General features: G+C 35.5%; 1 protein-coding gene across 2 annotated transcripts; it reads right to left on the bottom strand.

Moving 5' to 3' along the window:
* Positions 1 to 19,511: 19,511 nt before the first annotated feature.
* LOC146908706 (U-box domain-containing protein kinase family protein) lies at positions 19,512 to 25,625 on the bottom strand. Of its 2 annotated transcripts, none has more exons than XM_085728067.1 (9): positions 24,894 to 25,625; positions 24,350 to 24,471; positions 24,149 to 24,270; positions 23,762 to 23,866; positions 23,097 to 23,544; positions 22,775 to 22,915; positions 21,673 to 22,200; positions 20,650 to 21,414; positions 19,512 to 19,959 (listed from the first exon to the last, which is right to left on the bottom strand). In XM_085728067.1, exons 1-9 carry the CDS (start codon positions 25,135 to 25,137, stop codon positions 19,777 to 19,779), a joined length of 2,658 nt encoding a protein of 885 aa, XP_085584193.1. In that variant the 5' UTR covers positions 25,138 to 25,625; the 3' UTR covers positions 19,512 to 19,776. The 2 variants fall into 2 exon arrangements, with proteins under 2 accessions (XP_085584193.1, XP_085584194.1); XM_085728068.1 differs by having other exon boundaries at positions 22,775 to 22,912.
* Positions 25,626 to 26,238: the final 613 nt, after the last annotated feature.

Genomic DNA, 26,238 nt, shown 5'->3' with positions numbered 1-26,238 from the left:
AGCGAAGAGTAAAGCCTTAAGCACTAACCTTCCAGGACCCATAGGACAATGGGTACCTAAATCTAAAAATGTCAATGATGCAGGTATGTCTAAGAGCAGTGCCAAAGCAAAGATCATGGTACCTAGACAGCGGTTGCTCAAGACACATGACAGGAGAGAAGTCCATGTTCCTCAGCCTAACAATGAAAGAGGGAGGAAATGTAAAATTTGGAGGCAACCAGTCAGGCAAGATCATAGGTACAGGAACTATTGGTAATTCCTCTACCTCAATTAATAATGTATGGTTGGTAGATGGTCTTGAACATAACCTTTTGAGCATTAGTCAATTTTGTGATAATGGTTATGATGTGCTTTTTGAGAAACCCAACTGTACAGTAATCAACAAAGAAGACAAATCCATTGTCTTCAAGGGAAAGAGAGTTGACAATGTCTACAAAATCAATTTTTCTGAACTGGCTGATCAGAAGGTAATTTGCCTTCTATCAGTGAATGATAAGAAATGGATGTGGCACAGAAGGTTGGGGCATGCTAACTGGAGATTAATCTCTAAGCTTAGTAAGTTACAACTTGTGAAAGAGCTACCAGACATTGACTATCATTCAGATGCACTCTGTGGTGCATGTCAGAGAGGGAAAATTATGAAATCATCTTTTAAAACCAAAGACATTATTTCAACCTCAAGACCCTTAGAACTACTTCACATTGATTTCTTTGGACCAGTGAGTACTGCATCCTTGTATGGAAGTAAATTTGGATTAGTCATTGTTGATGATTACAGCAGATGGACTTGGGTGAAATTCCTGAAAAGTAAGGATCATGCATATGAGGTATTCAGTAACTTCTGCACACAAATTCAAACTGAAAAAGAGTCAAAGATTTTGAAAATCAGAAGTGATCATGGTGGAGAATTTGAAAATGAGCCATTTGAAGCTTTTTGTGAAAAACATGGAATTATCCATGAATTCTCTTCTCCTAGAACTCTACAACAAAATGGGGTTGTAGAGAGAAAGAATAGAACCTTACAAGAAATGGCCAGAACCATGATCCATGAAAACAATTTGGCTAAACATTTTTGGGCAGAAGCAGTGAATACAGCATGTTATGGTCAAAACAGGATCTATATTAGACCTATTTTGGAGAAAACAGCATATGAACTCTTTAAAGGAAGAAAATCCAATATCTCTTACTTTCATCAATTTGGATGTACATGTTACATTCTGAACAACAAGCTCTACCTAAAGAAATTTGATGCCAAGGCCTAAAGAGGAATCTTCTTAGGTTACTCTAAAAGGTCAAAGGCATACAGAGTGTATAATTCAGAGACACTCTGTGTTGAAGAATCTATGCACGTTAAATTTGATGACAAAGAGCTTGAAGATAAAACTTCAAAGCAGGGTGAAAGTGTTGCAGAGATACAGGTTCCTGAAGCTACTCCAGAACCTGATCAGATAGCTGAATCTGAAGAAAGTCCAGAAGCTGAACCCACATCAGAAGCGCAAGATGAAACTGCTTCTGATGAAGCACAAGATGGCTCACATCAAGCAGATCCTCCCAGAAACACATTCAAACACAAGTCTTCACATCCTGAGGAGGTAATCATTGGAAACAAAGATAGTCCAAGAAGAACAAGATCACATTTCAGACAAGAAGAGTCAATAATTGGACTAATCTCAATGATTGAACCTACAACAGTTGATGAAGCACTTTCAGATGATGGATGGATCCTAGCTATGCAAGAAGAATTGAATCAATTTCAAAGAAATGATGTGTGGGATCTGGTACCCAAACCTCAGCACAAGAACATTATTGGAACAAAATGGGTATTCAGGAACAAACTGAATGAGCAAGGAGAAGTAACAAGGAACAAAGCCAGACTTGTTGCACAAGGGTATAGTCAACAAGAAGGCATTGATCACACTGAAACATTTGCTCCAGTTGCAAGATTGGAAGCAATCAGGTTACTTCTTTCCTATGCAGTTAATCATGGCATAATATTATATCAAATGGATGTCAAGAGTGCATTTCTCAATGGTGTCATAGAAGAAGAAGTGTATGTCAAGCAACCTCCTGGATTTGAGGATATTAAATATCCTGACCATGTGTTTAAATTAAAGAAATCACTATATGGCTTGAAACAAGCTCCCAGAGCTTGGTATGATAGACTAAGTAATTTCTTAATCAAAAATGATTTTAAAAGAGGACAGATTGATACAACACTCTTCAGAAGGACCCTTGGGAAAGATATTCTTGTTGTGCAAATATATGTTGATGATATAATATTTGGTTCTACTAATGCATCTCTTTGCAAGAAATTTTCTAAGTTAATGCAGGATGAATTTGAAATGAGCATGATGGGAGAGCTGAAGTTCTTCCTGGGCATTCAAATTAATCAATGCAAAGATGGAGTCTATGTTCATCAATCAAAGTATACAAAGGAGCTTCTGAAGAAGTTCAAGCTTGAAGATTGTAAAGTGATGAACACTCCAATGCACCCTACGTGCACCTTAAGTAAAGAAGATGAAGGAGCTAAAGTTGATCAGAAGCTGTATAGAGGTATGATTGGTTCTTTGTTATACCTTACTGCATCTAGGCCAGATATTTTATTCAGTGTATGCTTGTGTGCAAGATTCCAATCAGATCCTAGAGAATCTCATATGACTGATGTCAAAAGAATCTTCAGGTATTTGAAAGGAACAACTAATCTTAGACTCCTTTATAGGAAATCCTTAGATTATAAGCTAATTGGATTCTGTGATGCTGATTATGCTGGTGATAGGATTGAAAGAAAGTCTACCAGTGGCAATTGTCAATTTCTGGGTGATAATCTTATATCCTGGGCTAGCAAAAGACAAACAACTATTGCTATGTCTACAGCAGAAGCAGAATACATTTCAGCTGCAAGTTGTTGTACACAACTACTTTGGATGAAACATCAGTTGGAAGACTATCAGATAATTACTAACAGTATTCCCATTTATTGTGATAATACTGCTGCTATTTGTTTGTCTAAAAATCAAATTTTGCATTCAAGAGTTAAGCATATTGAAATCAAACACCATTTTATCAGAGACTATGTTCAAAAAGGAATTTTAGATATACAATTCATTGATACTGAAAATCAATGGGCTGATATATTTACTAAGCCTTTAACTGTTGAAAGATTTGATTTTATAAAGAAAAATTTGAACATGCACTTTGTGTCTGATTAAATGATTGCTTGCTCCTAAATAGGATTTTAGGTTCTGAAGTTAGTTCAGAAGCCGTAGTCCATCAGAAGCTCTTTATTGAGGTTCTGAGGAAAACTCGCTTCTGATGATGACGTCAGCATCTGAAGTCCAGAAGCTGGATTATATGCTTCTGAATAGTAGAGTTAGTGGAAACGTTGGGAGTTACTTTTTATGGTAACTTCTGGCCCACTAACTTGGTAGTTACTCTGTGAACTTCTGACGTGGCCTGTTTGTATTGGTGTATAACTAAAAGGGCAATGATGATTTAATAGCTTTGAAAGTACTTTTCACGCGCCCCCAATTTTGTCATTTATGTTATGTTTGTTTGTCTCTTTTGAATTGCAATCGTTTTTCTCTTAACACTGTGTAAATTCACACACTACTCACTCACAACAAACATATTTACTTTCAACCTCTTGCGAAGTAAGCGCATTCTCTCAACCCTAGAACCCTAAAATCTTCATCTTTTACAAAACTTCTTCAAACATCATCAATGGCATCATCAAGTTCGCAACGAGAAGGTTCAGTATCTACTTCACGGATGGTCCCTGAATATGATTACAGAGGAAGAAGCATGAAATTGGAAGAATGGGATTTACAAGTTCAGATAGAGAATTCAGTGGATTTTGATTCTCTGGCCTTTCATAAATGTTGGATCAGAAGCTACTATGAAGAGCAAGGACTCATGCATTACTTCAAAATGTTGAATAGACCAACATATGAAGCTCTGGTTAGACACTTCTGGGTAAGAGCAAAATTTTACAACAAAGCAGCATCCCTAGCTGAGGAAAGTCAAATGGTGTTGATGTATCCTGAATTAGAAGGGAAGACAAGAGAAGAAATGGGTCTTGCGCCGTTTGTTGAAGATGAAATCAGATCAAGCATCTGCGGTATTCCAGTAAGAATTACACAATGGCAGATAGAATCTGTTCTTAAGGTTGGAGCCTCTGGATACTACTCTGGAATTGATCTTTCAAGTGCTGCTGAAAAACGCATTTGGAGAGAACCAGCTAACTTGGTTATATACAATTCTGAGAAGGAGAAGAAATATGCTGAATTAAGCATGGTAACTAAGATGCTTCTGAAGATTCAGAATGAAGATTTGTTTCCATGTGGTGATAATGAGAAACCAAATTTGGCTCAGAAGGTCTTTCTCCAGCACTTCATCAAGAAGGAAAAGGTGAACGTGCCCAAATATATGTTCAAGTACCTGATAGAGTGTCTGAAACAGAGTCAGTTGCTGGATAAACCCTGGGTTCCTTATGGAAGACTTTTATCAGAGATATTCTATCAAGGAGGTGTCTTGGACTATTTAAGCAGAGCTCAAGGCTTCACAGATCAGCTGCTGGATACAAAGACTGGAGCATTCATAAATGCTCAAACTCTCAAGAATACGAAGCTGATCAGCAAGGTCACAAAACTTAGAACTGACCTAAGTGTATCTCATGTCTTGTCTGATCTTATGAGGGATTTTCCACCCATCTGCAAACAGGATCCTATTGAAGTGCAGATGAGGTACATCAAGGAGCACTATGAGGCAACCAACGAGGTCATCAGGATGGATGAGGTACCTGAGGAAATGTATGGTGGTACTGTGCCTTTGGCAAAAGGCAGAAGAGCTAAGAGGAAAATGACCAAAGAAGAGTATCTGAAGGTTGAAGAATCTGCTAAGAAGGCAAAACCTGTTTCTGACAAGTTTAAGATTGGTGGTTCTGCAATGCCATCAACTGAAGAGATAGCTGAAGACATCAACTCTAGTGTAGTCCTAAGTACTGGTATTGCTCCTGTACAACCAGCTATACCAAAGGGGAAGAGGAAGCCAGCCTTGAGGAGGACCAAGGATTTTCCTCATATCACCATGATAGCTCAAGCTGCTTCTGATTTGGAGTTAAAGGACTTACAAGGGAAGAAGGTAGAAGCTGAAAAAGTCTTGGTAATTGCTGCTGAGCTACAAGAGTCTGTAGTTTCAGAAGCCAAGCAACTGATGTTGATGGCCAGTGAGTCTGCTAAAGAGGATTCTGATCCTGAACCAGAAAAGGTAATTAATATATCATCAGATTCCGCATCCTCATCATCATCAGATTCTGATGATGATATACCCTTAGCTCAACTCTTTCAAAAACCAGTAAATAGCCATTCAACATCAACCAAGACCACCACAGAGCCCTCTCAGCCAAACTCATATGAACCAGTTGGTCATATAATCAATGAGAAGTTGGCTGAAATGGCTGAGCAGAGAGAAAGAGTTATTAGTGGAATCCTTCGTCATCACCCTCAACCTCTCAATATTTCACCCCTCAACATGATTTTACCAGAAAATGTTGAGTCAACCTCAGAAAAAGCCTCTGAGACAACTCCAGAAGCAGCTGCTTCTGATAAAGTTGTTTCAAAAAGCCCCCATCAACAAACACATGAACCACACAAACCCACATCACCCCCACAATCACCAATAGTGACCATTGACCCCCAACTCAACAATCAAACAACAACTTCACCACAACAACCACCAACTGAAACTGACTTTCAACATTCACCTGAACACTCACCAAAACCAACTCCCATGGATATTGACAATTCTCAAGTCAATGTCCAAGACTCAATCTCTACCGCACACATTGCTTCTGACCTGCCATCAACCTCAAACCCAACTCAACACATCACCATTCCAGTTTCTAGCCCTGTTCAAGACCTTGAACTTAGTGATTCTGATCTTGAAATTCTTGAACAACCACCCCCAAACACCCTGGAATCTGGATATATTAATGCTGAGCTACTCACTATTCTTTCTCAAATGCATAATCTGGTGGATCAAAGAAGGACAATTGATCTCACCAATGCATATAAAGACTCCTGGGCATCACTTCAGAACCGAGCAGCTGAGTTTATGGAAGATGTAAAAGAGAAGTGCATCAGAAGCCAGGAAGCTTCTGTCAGAAAGTTAATGGAGCATCTAAAGAAAAGTCTCAGAGTTAGACGTCCTACATTCTGGTCATAAAAAAGTGAAGAGAACATCCTCACTTTATGTTTTTAAAGATAACACATATTTACATTTATTATCTTGTTATCTACTAATGTGTTTTGTGAGAATGTTTCAGCGAGGATGTTCTGGAGAACGTTCTGGTCACTGTTACGAGAACATTTTGGTTTCACAAAGCAAATAAATCATTTACATCAAAAGATAAATCAAGGCAAATTAAATCAAGTTTGAATATGCACATGGGCCATGAAATTTTATGGAATAAAATCAGTAAAAGCTCCTTGGATTTTTTCGACCAACATAGGAATAAAATGGAAGAATCTTCAAAGGAATAATCACAAAGTTGTGCCTTGGAAATAAAGATTGTGACATCATGGTATGACAACATAGTGACATATACTCATCCTAGCAAATGGTTACAGCTCAACAACAAGATGCAAAACGTGTGAACTTTGGCACAAGAAAGATGGAACAAAGAAAGCACGTGTTCTCTTGACAGCTTGTGCACCCATTCTCCAAGCAATCTTTGGAGCGCATTTTTCAGTTTGAAAAGGTTTCAAACAACTCTCTCATGACTTGTCCTCCAAGGTTATTCATGCTCTATAAATAGAAGAGGTCATTGAAGGTTTATGGCAAGAGTTTTGATAAAAGCTTTGATATCTCTCTCTCAAAGCTAAAGAAATCAATCTCTTCATCAATCTCTTTCAACAAACACAAAGCAAACTCCATAATCTTTCACTATATTTATCATCTTTATCTCATTCATTGAGAACATCTTTTTGAGTTTGTATTTGTAAAAGGATAGTTTGTTTGAGACACAAAGATCCAAACAACATCCTACATATTTTTGTTTGAGACGCTAGATCCAAACAACATCTTTCTTATTTTTGTTTGAGACATTAGATCCAAACAATCATCCTACAAAGTGATAACTAGATCTCAAGTCTATTGGGCTTAATAGTTTGAGATAGGAAGAGTTCCAACCTTTCTTGTGCGAAAGCAAAAAATTGTAGAAGCCTGCTGAGGTTGATAATACAGGGGTTACAGACTGATCTGGTGTGATCAAGACCTTATAGTGTTGGTTAGAAGTTTCTACCAACTGTATACTATAGTGGATAATCTCACACGAAGTGTGGGGACTGGAAGTAGCCGGGTTTGGTGAACCAGGATAACTCTCCTGTGTTATTCTTCTCTCTCTCTCTCTCTCTCTCTCTCTCTCTCTCTCTCTCTCTCTCTCTCTATTATTTTTACACGATATGCACACACTATCACACACATTAATATTTATTTATCTCCAGAATATTCTGGTCCTAATTAATCACAACCAAATTAATCCAGAGTTCTCTGGTCCTTAAATAACCATTAATATTGTTTTATCATTCAGCTTAATAATTAATTATAACTGCTTTATATTTATCCAGAGTTCTCTGGTCCTTAATTAACCATAATATTATTTTATCATTCAGTTTAAATAATTAATCTTATAGCTGTTATCCAGAACATTCTGGTCCTAATATAACTGCTTAATATTTATATCCTTCCAGAGTTCTCTGGTCCTTGGTAATTATTAATATTATTTCCGTCTCTTTATTAATTATATAATTATTATCCAGAACATTCTGGTCCTTAGTAAAACTGTTTAATTATTTAAACCTTACTCTATCCAGAACTTTCTGGTCCTTGATAAAACAACTGTTTAAATATCTAAATATTTTATAATCTTCTTTTATCTAACATTTACCAAGAATTTTCTTGAGTACATAAACTTGTTAAGTTTCAGGATTAAATTTAAAAAGGGTCACAATTCAAACCCCCCCTTTCTTGTGACTATTTCTTTCACTTCAGTCATTTCACCAGAAGCTGAAGATCAACTGGATTTGCGAAGATTCAAGGATTGAAGAATCATCACTGCAAAAGCTGTCTATTGGATTCGAATACACAACAAAAATTAGTGGAATTTTGCAACGGTCATTTGAAGGCATGTGCTTGCAATTTGGACGAAAGCGTTGACATTTGTACGAATTGTACAACCACGTTCTCCACTACTCTGTTTTGCGTCCACGCTACAAGACAAGAAAACAGCTCCAGAATACGGCTTCGCCTGCATAGATGTTCCTTTGGATAAGGAATGGATTTCAAATTGGTTCTTCATAGGACAACAACCAAATCAGGCAAAAGATCAAAGGTGAAAGATCAAGCTTCAACAACGACTCTTTGATGTGCTGGCAATTTCACAACGTCTCTTTCACACCTCTATATAAAGGAGTGAAGACCTAGAGATTTGGTAATGCTGAACAACAGACTCTCAACATATTTACAAGTGCCAAATCTCTGCTGAAATTGTTCTGCATTCACTTAGAATTTCTGTGTCTCAAGTCATATCTTAGAAATTCTTAAGTCCATTGAGTCTGTATCTGATTTGTATTGTGAGCACCTCTGATTGTATATCAAGTGTTCAACCTTAAACAATTTTCTGTGTAATTTTGTTTAGTTAGAAGTCTCTTGCAGTTGTGCTTGAGCAGGAAGTCTCTTGATTGTGTTCTTGAGCAAAGGAAGTCTCTTGCTTGTGTGCTTGAGCAAAGGAAGTCTCTTGCTTGTGTGCTTGAGCAATTGTAATCAGATATTACTCTTAGTGAAATCTCCTTGGAAGTGCAAGGGGGACTGGACTACTTCCGGATTGTGGAAGGAACCAGTATAATTGCTTTGTGTCGTTGTTCTTCTCTCTCTCTGTTTTATTCCGCTGCATTTAGATTCTGATAATCACTTCAGAAGCTGTCTCACTTAGCTTCTGATCAAGTGTGTTCAGTTTTAGGAGAAACGAAGAATTTTTCAAAACACAATTTCCAGTATAAGCTATGAACGAAAGAAGGAGTATCAAAAATCAAGTAAAATTAATTGAACCATTCTTCTTATCTATAAGTTAATTCTTTCAATGATTCAATTTTTTTAAGCTCTGATAATTTTATTATGCGTAAAATGAATTTAATTAACCTGGATAGAACTTAGGGGGAGCTTACAAACCTCACCTTAAAGACTATCAGACTCAGGGGAGTTTGAGCTTACAAATCTCAGATTCTGAGCTTACAAACCTCAGGACCCCAAAGTCAACTTGTTAATTAGATTAACAACAATTGATCAATTTTTTAAATACTTTTGTTTGTCATCATCAAAAAGGGGGAGATTGTTGGAACAAAATGTGTTTAACAATGAACCTTAAGGTATTAAAAATTGTAAATTGGACTAGCTAATATTTGTTCAAGTGTACAGGACCATAATTAAAAAGTTACATCATCATTGGTTCTGAATGAGCAAATAAAGAGCAAAGGAAACAACAAAATTTGAAGCTTGGACGCTCCTGAAGGCAACTTGCTACTGAAGAGAAAAAGCGCTCCTGAAGTTAAGTCGCTTCTGAAATAAGAATCGTGCTCCTGAAGAATAGTGCTCCTGAAGACAAGAGGTCCAGAAGCCACATCATCAGAAGCTGCATCATCAGAAGCTGCCTCATCAGAAGTCATTGTTGAAACAAAAATCTTTTTGATGAATGTTTTAATGATAACAAACCATATGGAATAAACACTAAGTTTTATAATGATCTACTGATGTTTGCACTTAAGTCTTTTTAGAGAAGTAGACAAGAAATAAGTCTCTTACAAGTGCATATATATACTCAATGAAAGAATGCCAAAACAGTAGCATCACAAGCTCAAATAAGATATAGAAAGAATACCGTTTGAATCAAATGAATGTTGATTGAAGATTCAACAAGAAAATGTATTTTATGATCAATTGACTCATTCTCGTCACCACATGGTTTTCAACAAAGCCTTAAAAGATTCGAGGAATAAAGAGTTTATATTTGAAAGAGACTCAATGAACAAGAAACATTGTGTGGAATCACTGAGAGGAATTATGAGAAGAATTGTATCATAAAACAATTCAAGGTTAATTGACCAAGAAGATATTGTCTTCTTATATAGAAGAGAACATCATCAACTTTGATGAAAAGAAGGTTCTCATGATGAAGATGATTATTACACTCGAAATTATTCTCATCGAAATAATTAGAATCAACTTTGAAGAGAAACCAACCGATGAATGAATTATTCATTAAGTCATTCATTAATTGGAGAACAATCAAGGAAGAAAAATCATGATCATATGCATGAAGATTCTATCATAAAAAACTTAGGATGATCCAAGAATCTTCCATCATTTTTCAAGATATGATTTGGGAGAATAGAAATCAATCAAGGAATTCTTACTTTGAGAAAGCTTTCTCATGTTCTTACAAAAGAACATTCTGGTCATAAAAAAGTGAAGAGAACATCCTCACTTTATGTTTTTAAAGATAACACATATTTACATTTATTATCTTGTTATCTACTAATGTGTTTTGTGAGAATGTTTCAGCGAGGATGTTCTGGAGAACGTTCTGGTCACTGTTACGAGAACATTTTGGTTTCACAAAGCAAATAAATCATTTACATCAAAAGATAAATCAAGGCAAATTAAATCAAGTTTGAATATGCACATGGGCCATGAAATTTTATGGAATAAAATCAGTAAAAGCTCCTTGGATTTTTTCGACCAACATAGGAATAAAATGGAAGAATCTTCAAAGGAATAATCACAAAGTTGTGCCTTGGAAATAAAGATTGTGACATCATGGTATGACAACATAGTGACATATTTTCTTCAAAAAAAAAACATAGTGACATATACTCATCCTAGCAAATGGTTACAGCTCAACAACAAGATGCAAAACGTGTGAACTTTGGCACAAGAAAGATGGAACAAAGAAAGCACGTGTTCTCTTGACAGCTTGTGCACCCATTCTCCAAGCAATCTTTGGAGCGCATTTTTCAGTTTGAAAAGGTTTCAAACAACTCTCTCATGACTTGTCCTCCAAGGTTATTCATGCTCTATAAATAGAAGAGGTCATTGAAGGTTTATGGCAAGAGTTTTGATAAAAGCTTTGATATCTCTCTCTCAAAGCTAAAGAAATCAATCTCTTCATCAATCTCTTTCAACAAACACAAAGCAAACTCCATAATCTTTCACTATATTTATCATCTTTATCTCATTCATTGAGAACATCTTTTTGAGTTTGTATTTGTAAAAGGATAGTTTGTTTGAGACACAAAGATCCAAACAACATCCTACATATTTTTGTTTGAGACGCTAGATCCAAACAACATCTTTCTTATTTTTGTTTGAGACATTAGATCCAAACAATCATCCTACAAAGTGATAACTAGATCTCAAGTCTATTGGGCTTAATAGTTTGAGATAGGAAGAGTTCCAACCTTTCTTGTGCGAAAGCAAAAAATTGTAGAAGCCTGCTGAGGTTGATAATACAGGGGTTACAGACTGATCTGGTGTGATCAAGACCTTATAGTGTTGGTTAGAAGTTTCTACCAACTGTATACTATAGTGGATAATCTCACACGAAGTGTGGGGACTGGAAGTAGCCGGGTTTGGTGAACCAGGATAACTCTCCTGTGTTATTCTTCTCTCTCTCTCTCTCTCTCTCTCTCTCTCTCTCTCTCTCTCTCTCTCTATTATTTTTACACGATATGCACACACTATCACACACATTAATATTTATTTATCTCCAGAATATTCTGGTCCTAATTAATCACAACCAAATTAATCCAGAGTTCTCTGGTCCTTAAATAACCATTAATATTGTTTTATCATTCAGCTTAATAATTAATTATAACTGCTTTATATTTATCCAGAGTTCTCTGGTCCTTAATTAACCATAATATTATTTTATCATTCAGTTTAAATAATTAATCTTATAGCTGTTATCCAGAACATTCTGGTCCTAATATAACTGCTTAATATTTATATCCTTCCAGAGTTCTCTGGTCCTTGGTAATTATTAATATTATTTCCGTCTCTTTATTAATTATATAATTATTATCCAGAACATTCTGGTCCTTAGTAAAACTGTTTAATTATTTAAACCTTACTCTATCCAGAACTTTCTGGTCCTTGATAAAACAACTGTTTAAATATCTAAATATTTTATAATCTTCTTTTATCTAACATTTACCAAGAATTTTCTTGAGTACATAAACTTGTTAAGTTTCAGGATTAAATTTAAAAAGGGTCACAATTCAAACCCCCCCTTTCTTGTGACTATTTCTTTCACTTCAGTCATTTCACCAGAAGCTGAAGATCAACTGGATTTGCGAAGATTCAAGGATTGAAGAATCATCACTGCAAAAGCTGTCTATTGGATTCGAATACACAACAAAAATTAGTGGAATTTTGCAACGGTCATTTGAAGGCATGTGCTTGCAATTTGGACGAAAGCGTTGACATTTGTACGAATTGTACAACCACGTTCTCCACTACTCTGTTTTGCGTCCACGCTACAAGACAAGAAAACAGCTCCAGAATACGGCTTCGCCTGCATAGATGTTCCTTTGGATAAGGAATGGATTTCAAATTGGTTCTTCATAGGACAACAACCAAATCAGGCAAAAGATCAAAGGTGAAAGATCAAGCTTCAACAACGACTCTTTGATGTGCTGGCAATTTCACAACGTCTCTTTCACACCTCTATATAAAGGAGTGAAGACCTAGAGATTTGGTAATGCTGAACAACAGACTCTCAACATATTTACAAGTGCCAAATCTCTGCTGAAATTGTTCTGCATTCACTTAGAATTTCTGTGTCTCAAGTCATATCTTAGAAATTCTTAAGTCCATTGAGTCTGTATCTGATTTGTATTGTGAGCACCTCTGATTGTATATCAAGTGTTCAACCTTAAACAATTTTCTGTGTAATTTTGTTTAGTTAGAAGTCTCTTGCAGTTGTGCTTGAGCAGGAAGTCTCTTGATTGTGTTCTTGAGCAAAGGAAGTCTCTTGCTTGTGTGCTTGAGCAAAGGAAGTCTCTTGCTTGTGTGCTTGAGCAATTGTAATCAGATATTACTCTTAGTGAAATCTCCTTGGAAGTGCAAGGGGGACTGGACTACTTCCGGATTGTGGAAGGAACCAGTATAATTGCTTTGTGTCGTTGTTCTTCTCTCTCTCTGTTTTATTCCGCTGCATTTAGATTCTGATAATCACTTCAGAAGCTGTCTCACTTAGCTTCTGATCAAGTGTGTTCAGTTTTAGGAGAAACGAAGAATTTTTCAAAACACAATTTCCAGTATAAGCTATGAACGAAAGAAGGAGTATCAAAAATCAAGTAAAATTAATTGAACCATTCTTCTTATCTATAAGTTAATTCTTTCAATGATTCAATTTTTTTAAGCTCTGATAATTTTATTATGCGTAAAATGAATTTAATTAACCTGGATAGAACTTAGGGGGAGCTTACAAACCTCACCTTAAAGACTATCAGACTCAGGGGAGTTTGAGCTTACAAATCTCAGATTCTGAGCTTACAAACCTCAGGACCCCAAAGTCAACTTGTTAATTAGATTAACAACAATTGATCAATTTTTTAAATACTTTTGTTTGTCATCATCAAAAAGGGGGAGATTGTTGGAACAAAATGTGTTTAACAATGAACCTTAAGGTATTAAAAATTGTAAATTGGACTAGCTAATATTTGTTCAAGTGTACAGGACCATAATTAAAAAGTTACATCATCATTGGTTCTGAATGAGCAAATAAAGAGCAAAGGAAACAACAAAATTTGAAGCTTGGACGCTCCTGAAGGCAACTTGCTACTGAAGAGAAAAAGCGCTCCTGAAGTTAAGTCGCTTCTGAAATAAGAATCGTGCTCCTGAAGAATAGTGCTCCTGAAGACAAGAGGTCCAGAAGCCACATCATCAGAAGCTGCATCATCAGAAGCTGCCTCATCAGAAGTCATTTCACCAGAAGCTGAAGATCAACTGGATTTGCGAAGATTCAAGGATTGAAGAATCATCACTGCAAAAGCTGTCTATTGGATTCGAATACACAACAAAAATTAGTGGAATTTTGCAACGGTCATTTGAAGGCATGTGCTTGCAATTTGGACGAAAGCGTTGACATTTGTACGAATTGTACAACCACGTTCTCCACTACTCTGTTTTGTGTCCACGCTACAAGACAAGAAAACAGCTCCAGAATACGGCTTCGCCTGCATAGATGTTCCTTTGGATAAGGAATGGATTTCAAATTGGTTCTTCATAGGACAACAACCAAATCAGGCAAAAGATCAAAGGTGAAAGATCAAGCTTCAACAACGACTCTTTGATGTGCTGGCAATTTCACAACGTCTCTTTCACACCTCTATATAAAGGAGTGAAGACCTAGAGATTTGGTAATGCTGAACAACAGACTCTCAACATATTTACAAGTGCCAAATCTCTGCTGAAATTGTTCTGCATTCACTTAGAATTTCTGTGTCTCAAGTCATATCTTAGAAATTCTTAAGTCCATTGAGTCTGTATCTGATTTGTATTGTGAGCACCTCTGATTGTATATCAAGTGTTCAACCTTAAACAATTTTCTGTGTAATTTTGTTTAGTTAGAAGTCTCTTGCAGTTGTGCTTGAGCAGGAAGTCTCTTGATTGTGTTCTTGAGCAAAGGAAGTCTCTTGCTTGTGTGCTTGAGCAAAGGAAGTCTCTTGCTTGTGTGCTTGAGCAATTGTAATCAGATATTACTCTTAGTGAAATCTCCTTGGAAGTGCAAGGGGGACTGGACTACTTCCGGATTGTGGAAGGAACCAGTATAATTGCTTTGTGTCGTTGTTCTTCTCTCTCTGTTTTATTCCGCTGCATTTAGATTCTGATAATCACTTCAGAAGCTGTCTCACTTAGCTTCTGATCAAGTGTGTTCAGTTTTAGGAGAAACGAAGAATTTTTCAAAACACAATTCAACCCCCCCCCCCCCCCCCCCCCCCCCCCCCCTCCTCTTGTGTTTTTTCTCACCTTCAAGAGCAAAACTTGATTTTGAGATGATCACACTTTAAGATTTCAAGCCAACACCACCCAACCAACCTTTGTGAATTTAGTTTTTAATTATTTAATGAAGGTTTAATCAAGCAAGTGTAAGGTGTTTTTTCTTTTTGTTGGAAAAATGTAGGGTCTTGTTCTTTCATTTGGTTTGCATACAACACATTTTAAATTTCTCTATGATAATGATAGGATGCAGCTTTTACTGGATATTCTATGTCAGATTCTTCTTTGTGATTATATTAGAATGTTGAGAATCAAATGAAATAATCGAATGCCGTACTATATATATATAAAATATACTGTATCTAGTAAAAGAAGACCCAAAATCAAATACTTTAGCATAAAAAGATACCTTAACCTACCACTAACAATATTATATAAAAAACTAGGATGTTAATAACTAATAATTCGTTTACACTTTTGATCTAACCAATTAAAGGAAGCATTAATCAACTAATAAGTTATATATGCGTAAGTTATGTGTCAACTTATAAACATATTCACAAAATAAAAAGCATCTCATACCAACAATTATAAACATATTCACAAAATAAAAAGCATCTCATACCAACAATTATAAACATATTCACAAAATAAAAAAGCATCTCATACCAACAATTAATTGTCACAGACAAAAAAATATTAGATTTCTTAAATAGATGTTCAGAGGTTCGATCTGTAACTCAGAATTATATGTATAGAGAAAATTTTGTTGAAAAAGATAAGAGAACTCACACCGAATTAGTTACCGTTAAATACTTGTAGAAACTTCATAACTTATAACATGGTAAAAAATTACACAACAACATAATATAGAAAAAATTTATTGATGTGTAAAGAGTTGACCCATATGCATCATATTTTACATTATGTAACTTTGTTATATTACGGTTTTTAAAATGCTTTCGTCATTTCCCTTTAAAAAACCACAAATATAATTTATACGGTAAAATATGATTGAAGATATGTATAAAAATGGCAAATATGGCGACCATTAATGATGAAGAAAATGAAAGCAAATAACTAATAAAATGATTGTTAGATGAAGAACCTAGACAATGCGAGAGTACTCCGTTCTAATACAACTCCATAGTCACACTCAAGTAACTTGGGTCCTATGTCTAATATCTTTTCCAACATTTGAACTTGAGTAAATGTAATTACTTTTTTTTTTCTTTCTATGTTCTTTATGCATGCTTAGAATGTTAGTTCGTTGTCCTCGCGAGCTTAACTTAGTTGATAGGGACAATACATAATATATGCAAGGTTTGAGGTTCAAACCCCAACCACCACAAAGAAAAAAAAAGAATGTTAATGCATTTTTAAGTTTTCGTTTACTTATCTAGGTACTCTCTTATTTAGAGGTAAGCCTAAACCTATCAATTTGCAACCTATTGTTGATTGTATTAAATCTAAACTTCCATCTTGAAGGGTCACCTTGTGTCTATTATGGAGCGTCTTCAGCTGGTTAAATCTATTATCTATGGGATGTTGGTTCATAGCTTGTTGAAAAATGCCTTAAAATTTATTTTATGGACATTCTACTGTCCTTGCACGTAGGTGCAAGAGATCAGTTGAGAGTGCTTTTGGGATGTTGTTTTGCACATAGGTGCAAATGCGCGGTCATATATATAAAAAGGAAGTTTCAACATAGTTTTAAGTGTGAAAAAATGTGAATCTTGAGGAATCAAAAGAGGGGACACTTTGTTGGAACAAAATGTGTTTAACAATGAACCTTAAAGAGTTTTGATGATAACAAGGTATTAAAAATTGTAAATTGGACTAGCTAATATTTGTTCAAGTGTACAGGACCATAGTTAAAAATTTACATCATATAAAGGTTCTGAAGAACAAATAGAGAGCTATGGACTAAAAGGAAGCTTGAAAGCATCTGAAAAGAAGTGCATCTGAAGTCATAAGTGCTACTGAAGAATGATGACGTCATCAGAAGCTGAAGATCATCAGAAGCTGAAAGTCATCAGAAGCTGAAGGTCATCAGAAGTTGAAGGTCAACAGAAGTGGATAGCCTTCAGAAGCGAATAGTCATCAGAAGCAGATAGTTCAGAAGCAACTTCATCAGAAGCTGAAGCTCATCAGAAGCTGATTATCACCACAAGCTGAAGATTCAAAGATCAACACTTCAAAAGCTGTCTATTGGATTCGAAAACACTGCAGAAGATTAGTGGATGGTTGCAACGGTCATTTTAGTGAAGATTTGAAGGCCTTGGAACCTTATCTTCAAAAAGCGTTGACATTGTACTTTGTACGAACTGTACAACCACCTTCTCCACTACTCTGTTTTGTGTCCACGCTACAGAACAAGAAAACAGCTCCAGAATAACAGCTTGCCTGCAAAGATGTTCCTTCACAATGGGAATGGATTTCAAATTGGTTCTTCATAGGACAACAACCAAATCAGGCAAAAGATCATTGGTGAAAGATCAAGCTTCAACAACGACTCTTTGATGTCCTGGCAATTTCACAACGTCTCTTTCACACCTCTATATAAAGGAGTGAAGACTTAGAGATTTGGTAATGCTGAACGAAAGACTCACAACATTATTACAAGTGCCAAACCTCTGCTGAAATTGTTCTGCATTCACTTAGAATTTATGTGTCTTAAAGTTTCATCTTAGAAATTCTTAAGTTATTGAGTATGTATCTGATTTGTATTGTGAGCACCTCTGATTGTATATCAAGTGTTCAACCTTAAACAATTTTCTGTGTAATTTTGTTTAGTTAGAAGTCTCTTGCAGTTGTGCTTGAGCAGGGAAGTCTCTTGATTGTGTTCTTGAGCATAGGAAGACTCTTGCAAAGTGTGCTTGAGCAAAGGAAGTCTCTTGTAGGTGTGCTTGAGCAATTGTAATCAGATATTACTCTTAGTGAAATCTCCTTGGAAGTGCAAGGGGGACTAGACTACTTCCGGATTGTGGAAGGAACCAGTATAATTGCTTTGTGTCGTTCTTCTCCTCTCTCTCTGTTTTATTCCGCTGCGTGTAGATTCTGATTATCACTTCAGAAGCTGTTTCACTTAGCTTCTGATCAGTGTGTTCAGTTTTAGGAGAAACGAAGAAGTTTTCAAAAACACAATTCAACCCCCCTTCTTGTGTTTTTCTCACCTTCACACTTGAGAAAGGGTAGGTGTCTTTTGGGGATGAATTCATGAGGTGGAATCACATGGAAACAGGAGAGGTGAGATTGAGGCAAACTAGGGTTTACCAAAAGAGAAGATCCTTAGGAGTTTCTTTTGAGGATAGAAACTAGGGTTTGGAAACAATTGTAAACACCTTGGATAGAGAAATCATTGAGTCTCTGTCACGGGAAGAGAATCAGATAATGGTAGACTTAAGTTTGAAGACTGATTATTGTAATTTCTTCTGGAATCTTAGGTGTAAAGTTACTCTCTTGATTAGTGGAACAAAGAGTTATTATATCTCTGAGATTAGGTAAGTATTATATCGAACTGGGTAAACAATATTGTGTTATGTTGTTCTTCTCTACTAATATTTTATCTTGTTGTTCTTTGATTCAGTTGTGGTTTTGCTTTATACTGTTGTTAGATATGTTGTTATCGTCTGTGATTGGTTAGATTATTGGTTGCCAACGATTCTGCTCCACACATCAAAGTTTATCGATTTGAGTTGATCCGGATTTACAACAGCTTCCATGTATATGCTTGCTTGATATCCCTTCTTAAAACTCTAGATTCTTGGTTAAGAAATTTTATTTGGCCTGGCAATAATTATAACAAGAAAATTGTTACGGTGGCTGGGGAAAACTATGTTAACATCTTGAAGAAGGATATGCCTGATTGCAGTAATTCCTCCTTCAAAATCTTTTCTTGTTTGGCATTTTTTTCACGATAAGGTGCCTATAGATCAATTCTTGAATAAAGATAAAGTTGTGTTGTATAGGGTTTGCCCTAAGGCTTGTGAAACTTTATAACATTTCTCTGGTCGTTCGTTTTATTCTTAGTTGCAAAATTAGTTGTGCTCTATTTTGAATGTTATAATTGATTTTTCATCCATTTCTTCAGTTTTGTTTATGTTTTTATTTTTAGTAAAAGTTGGAGTACTCATGTGGAGGATGTGGTCCTTTATGCAATTATCAATATTATTTAGGTAATTTATTTTCCTGGAATTAATTGGCAATTAATAATAGGTTGATCACCATTCAACGGTATATTAATCAGGTTTCCACTGCCTTTTTTCTCTCTCTGCATAATTCTCCAAAGGTACATATGCAAGAATTTACCATTTTAAAGTACTTTTCTATTGAATGTCATGCTCCAAAGGACGCCAATTATTATTCAATTATATTGCATGAAGACTTTTTTGTGATTGGATTAAGTGTTATATATATTGTGCTTCTAAGGAAAATCATGGTATCAAAAAGAAAGATAATCACACAAAAAAGCTATTTTGATATATGTCATGTATACAATGACTGAAGATACCACGTGGTTATTTAACCTATATAAACAAGAGGATATATATAGGTATCAAATGTGACTTATATAGAACTCTAAGAAACAAAAGTGATACCTCAAAAGAAGTGATATAAGGTTGTAAAAAAATATAATGTCATATTTCTTTCCTAGACATATTATAAACAGGTAGATATACAGTTTAATGAAAATGGGCATAGGAGAAGTAATAAGCTTGATCAGTGACTTTGAAGCCAATCCTGAATTGCAGAGCGAAGAGCGCGGTTGGGGACAAGATTCTGATGTGAAAGCGTACTATTTGTCATCGGTGAAGTATCATGACCACTGTCAAGCCATCCTCGGATAGCCTCCGCTTCGTAAGTAAAACCATCTGCAGCTACATGTGGATCTCGCATGACTTCCTGCATAAGTATGAAGATCATGATCATTAAAATTTTCTTTGATGATAATTTTTATATCCTACGAAGCTTATATCATTCCATTTTCCATCAGTTTGGAAAGTATTGCGCAGGTGAAGAACAAAGAGATATAAAAGAAAGAAAGATACACAATATAGGATGGATTACATGTGCTCGGAATGACAAGTGTTGATTGCGGTGGACATCCTAAAACATCGCGAGGATATTATTCATTTGGTTTGAAAAAAATGTTTTATTTTTATTTTCCATATAAACTTTTTGAATGTGAGAAACTGTGGAAAAAGGTGTCATTTTATAATTAAGAATGAAAACAGGAAATAAAAATAGAGAATATTTTCTTAAACCAAACAAGTTGTAGGTTCTGTTTGGATTGGCTTATTTGAACTTATCTACTAACATAAGCACTTGTGAAACTGTTTATAGAAACAACATAGAACTCGTCCATAAACTGTTCTCGGATTATTTCCATAAGTTCTTCAGGCTAACTTATGATAACAGCTTATAACTAATATATGAAAACAATTTGACTCTATTTTATCTCTTGTTATAGAGATAGCTTATACATAAAATAAGCACTAATATAATAAACACTTGTGCTATAAGGGCTTAATTAAGCTGTTTATCCAAATAGCTGAAGCTGAAAAACAAAGGAAATAATAGCTAGTTGGTTACCTGGAAGATTGGACAAATAAAATATGAAGGAGGTTGATGTGGCCCTTCAGAACTTAGACCAAAGGAGTTTGTACCACCAGAAGAAGCCCTCATTGCATCCAATATCCTCCATACATCTGAATGAAGGTCCGGCCGGCTCTTCCTATTCATCTCACAACACCGCAAGGCCAAGCGAGCTAACTGTTCAGCCTGCACAAATGGCCAGTCTCCGGCCAAAGGATCCAATAAAGATGTCAACTTTCCAGTATCTACTGCATATTTCACCTCCTTAGTTATTCCCAATGCCGGTCTCCCAGTCAACAATCTCAATAATATGATTCCAAAAGAATAAACATCTGATTTCGGAGTGAGTTCACCAGAAGCAAGGAATTCAGGGTCCATGTAGACAAAAGTTCCCTTTGGATCAGTTTTCCAAAACTGTGTATTATTATTACTAGAATTCTCGTAATTTGATAATATGCGACAGATTCCAAAGTCGCTAAGCTTACTGACAAGGTTTCCATCCAGAATGATATTGGAGGGTTTCAAGTCACCATGCACTATGCTGTGAGGTTTACTTGAATGAAGAAAGATGAGAGCGGAGCAGAGTTCTGCAGCGATTCGAATCCGCGTTTGCCATGATAATGGATGCGTGTTATCCTTGCAGGCAAGACGGTCTTCGAGGCTTCCGTTTGGCAAATACTCATAGACAAGAGACCAGGATTCTGGACAGGCTCCTATAAGAGTGATCAGATTGGGATGCCTTAGCTTACTCAATACATCCACCTGATAAGAAACCAAAAAATGGTGTCAAAATCGTTATCCTTTTTTCCTACAAACCTTAATCATCTTTTCTCTTCTCTCAGAAATTTAAAGGTAAGGTTGATGATACATTATGCCAAGTATTAACTAATAAACACCACCGGGATCTAGCACAAGTGGTTGGTGTGTAGTGTACGTGAAGGTTGCATAAGAAACACACAATTATTAGATTTAAATAATATGATTTTCAAAACTATCATACAAAAGTCAAGCTATCCTCACCTCCTGCTGAAACTCCAAGGGTCCTTGCATGCTGTTGGCATGCAAAATTTTTATAGCCACTTCGGTGTGACGGAGTAGACCTTTATATATATTTCCATATCCACCTTCTCCGATCTTTAGAGATGGATTAAAGTTACTTGTTGCTTCTTCGATTTCTGAAAAAGAGAATTCTGAGAACAATTGAGGCACATGAGTGCTTGAGCCTTCTCCTTGTTTTTTCCTCAGATCTTCAGCCTCTCTCAATGCATTATCACGCTGGATCTGCAATTCATCTCGCTCGTTCTTGTAGCTTTGTAACAGCTCCACAGCAGATATGATCTTCTGCTCCAACTCCTGTATCATAACTTCAGACGATGCAAGTTGACTCTCTAGTGATGACTTCAGATCCACAGCAAGTCGAAGTTCTTCATTTACTTTGTCTCTCTGGCTCGTCACACTCTCAAGTTCTTCTTTTTCCTTTCTTAGTTCTTCCTCCGCCATTTTCCTCAGATTCAATTCATCAGTATATAAGCTTTCAGATGCTTTAGCCTGTTGATTGGGTGGTTCAAACATTCAAAAGGATTAGAGGGTTTATGTTAGGAACCCAAGAATTCTAATCTTCAAGATTAGAGGAACGGGAAACAAACTCAAATGAATAAAGATAAAGATTGCAACAGCTGAAGAATTTCTTATTTGTGTAGTAAGACTGAAAGAGATGATACAAGATAATTCTCTAGTCACATCCTTATCAACACATAGCAAGATAATAACAAACTAACTTTCTCCTCTACCCTTGAGGGCTATTTAAAGACTTCCTGAGAATAACCAAAATAACAACTCTTAACAACCCCCTAACAAACTTATCAACTCACTAACAAACTTCTACTAACCAACTCTTAACTACTCTAACTATTCTATATCCTAACAATTTATCAAGTTGCAATACCGACACATGGCAAGATAATACAACCTAAAATGATGCTTAATAATTTAAATTATCTTGGACTCCGTTTGACCTGACATTTTTACTTCTCCTTAGAAGAAGTTGATCCAAACAATATTTTTAAAATTATTTTAATTTTAAAAGGAGCTTATATTTTATGCATAAAAACAGAACAGTTACCCTTCGTATGGCTTCGATGGCATCTTTTTCAGCTTTCCCGCGTCTAAAAGTTTCTTGGTATGCATGTCGAGTAGCATTATTAGCCTCAGACATAGCTTGTTCGAGTTGGTCATAGAGCGTATCATTCACTCCACCATCCTGCTAGTGTTCAATCCCATTATTCAAAGCATCAGCATATAGTACGCGTATTAATATTTTATAAATCGAAATCTAGAAAGTAAAACTGTCACATGACTTGCTAAAAGTCAACACACAACATACGCACATGCATCATAGGAAGCACAAACGATACTCTTAAGAAAAAGAAAGAATATTTTTGTACCAGTACACTTGGAGGCGATAAATGACGAAGATCCTCGTCTTTAATCAAGTGACTCAAAGTCAAGTCTGATGCATTCTCACAGCTCTCGGCAACAGAATTTGGCGTCAGTGTTGGATCAATTGCACTATCGGAGAAAGTTGACAAACCTGAAGGACTCATCCTTGACAACCTATCTGACTCATCAGAACTTACTTCTGTACCTCGCCTGTTACGTGGAGTTGAAAACCCCTCAGTGTCAACTGGAGAAAAATTAGCTGTAATGCTAGCTGTCATTCCATCATTGGCAGACCTCACTCGGCGAAATAACTCTTGAGAAGAACTTATTGAATTTGTACTATGATTTTGCCCCAGTGTAATAGATTGAGATCTTGAAGGTCTCACAGAGTTAGGCACTTGCTGCAGCAAAGGAGATGCAACCTCTACGTTTCGTTCATCTAAACTGCGATCCCTGCGTTGATATGGTATTTACATCAGTAATCGGACACCAAAATAATAATAAAAACCAAAAGCAATGACAACTATAGGAAAAGACAATTTATCTATGAAGCACTGACATAGACACAAGCATCAGACACGACACTTCCTTCATAATGATATTTATCTTTCATGAGACACTATTATCTCTTGTATATTACAACATATCAATATTTTAAGAGGCCTCATACCTTGTGTGTATAAGGTGGCCTTTGCAGATAAACTGTATATGGCAAGAAGATGGAGCTTGTTCACATACGTAGATGGCTTTCCTAGATCTGAGGTCCATCATTCTCCTGTTATGTCATGCAAGCTCGTTGAAAAACATAAAGTTGACTTCACTAAAACAAATATAAAGATTGGAAAATTCTTAATTCAAATAGTTTATCATCACAACTTATGAAATAGCATTCGGTAAAATTACAAATGAGCATGGACTGAAAAAGGATTGTGATTGTTTCGTGTAACCAAACACCCTGAGGGGCAACAAAAAATGAAGGGAAATATGTATCCCCATTAGCGAAAAAATGAACAAGATAATAATATGGTTTAGGGAGGGTTTTAATCTGGCTTTTTACCTAGAATAATTCTTATCTGATGCTGCTCCCATAATAAGCTTTCGGATTCCATGCTGAGAGATAAGTTCTATTATTCCTTTTTCAATGTTCTCCATTTCGATATGCAATTTCTCTGCTCGCACCTGTATCAGGAAATTATAAGTGATATATTACAATTACTTGTAAAAATTCGTAAGCATATAGCATGACAATAACAATTACCCCCATCCGTTGACAGATTCGAAGATATTCATCAAGAGTCTTATGCACGTTTTGCCTTTCCATTTCCCGGTAAGCTCGGACTTCTTGATCCTTCAATGAACTTGCGGGGAATTTAGCACCCACTTTAAACAAAAGAAAAAAAATATGTCAAAATTATAGACCACTATATGAAACTAAAAACATACAAAATTTTGAAATTTCAAGAGTTATCATATATTATAATAATTAAATTTTGTTCATCAAATTAACCACTACAGTCTACCGGGCACATCACATGATAAATTTGACAAATTCAACACAAAAATATCATACAGTAGTAACATAAACCTTTGAATATTAAAATTTAAATGACACATAACATATGAATCTTATAACTAAATTTCTAAACATAGTATTTCTATACACAAACTTATTGAAAAACATAGTATTTCTAAACACACATATGCCACAAACATTGAAAAACATAGTATTTCTACACACAAATATGCCACAAACATTGAAAAACATAGTATTTCTACACACAAATATGCTACAAATTACTTACTCAAAGGGATCATTGTTGCAGGCACATGAACAAAGAGGATACAGATCTTTTTTCCACCAGAATTCTGTATTGCCCAAATCAAATTCAATTTACTCTCTTTTACATCCTTTGACACAGCAACATAGATTACCTCATCAACCACAATTTGATTAGGTTCCTCTTCAATTTCTCCCCGAACATCGCTGACCGAACTCACAGAACCTGTTCTTTGTATTGTTGCAGGCATAGGACTCACTACAGCCATTATGATAGATTCAAAACTATTCAATCATTCAAACATAAACAAAAAGAATTCAACTTTCACTCTCCTTTTTCCAAAAAAAACTAAACTTTCTCTCTCAACAATTGATTGCAAATTGCAATGATTGTAATTATCAGTATGCAACAAACACAATCAACCCAGAAATTCAAATCAACTTTCTCTCTCCTATAAGGCTATAACAAAAAAAAAAACAGCTTTTTCACTCAATTACAACTTTTACTATAAACCCAGAAACTTAATCATCAAAATATCAAAAACCCACCAATAATTTTTCTATGAAACACAGAAAAACCACCAAAAGATTGAAACTTTGTATCTTTTTGAAAGAAAAATCTGAACTTTATCCTTGATCTTCACTCAATTAACAGTAGTACGGAACACAATTGTTAAGAGAGTGTGTTTCTTTCTTCTCTCCTAGAAATCAGAACATGGTTCCTATGAAAAGAACAAATTTGTTTTAACCTTAAACCATTGTGAACAGAAACAGCAACCCGTATTAATAAAGATGTTGTGTTGCGGTAAAAGAGAGAGAAATTTGTAATGTAACGTGTGATTTTAAAATAACCAAATAAGATACACCAATAAGAATGTTAGAGTCAGGTTTTGTAAGCCATAAATCTGATTTGTCAATAAAAAAATTAAGGTTTAAATCTGATAGGGTTTAATATTTAAAAAAATATTTTATATGCATATGGTTTAATAAATAATTTCTTTGATCTATATTAAAATACAAGCATTATTGTGATAGAGTCTATGTTTAAAAAATTCTACAAAAGCCTCTAAATGCAAATTGAAAATTGCTAAATCAAACAACGTGGGATATGGTATTTATTGGAAATAATTATTTGATTTTTTTTTTAACACTTAAGTTGATATGTCTAATTGATTTTAATTGGATGATAGTGTAAAGTTGTTTTACACAATCTCTTGAATTTAACCCTAAAATAAAATATAGTTAAATATGTCAAAAGAGAACTTTGTCATTCATTGCAATTCAACTTAACTCAAAAAAATTAGTTTACTTAGTTACATTCACATATGTCCCACTCTATTTTATGACTTGGTTTTCCCATCATGTCGTGG

This window comes from Medicago sativa, chromosome 7 (genome assembly GCF_051527215.1).
Source record: "Medicago sativa cultivar Bolivia chromosome 7, Bolivia_mono, whole genome shotgun sequence".
In the NCBI taxonomy this organism is placed as follows: Eukaryota; Viridiplantae; Streptophyta; class Magnoliopsida; order Fabales; family Fabaceae; genus Medicago; species Medicago sativa.
This window is presented reverse-complemented; position numbering and strand designations above follow the sequence as displayed.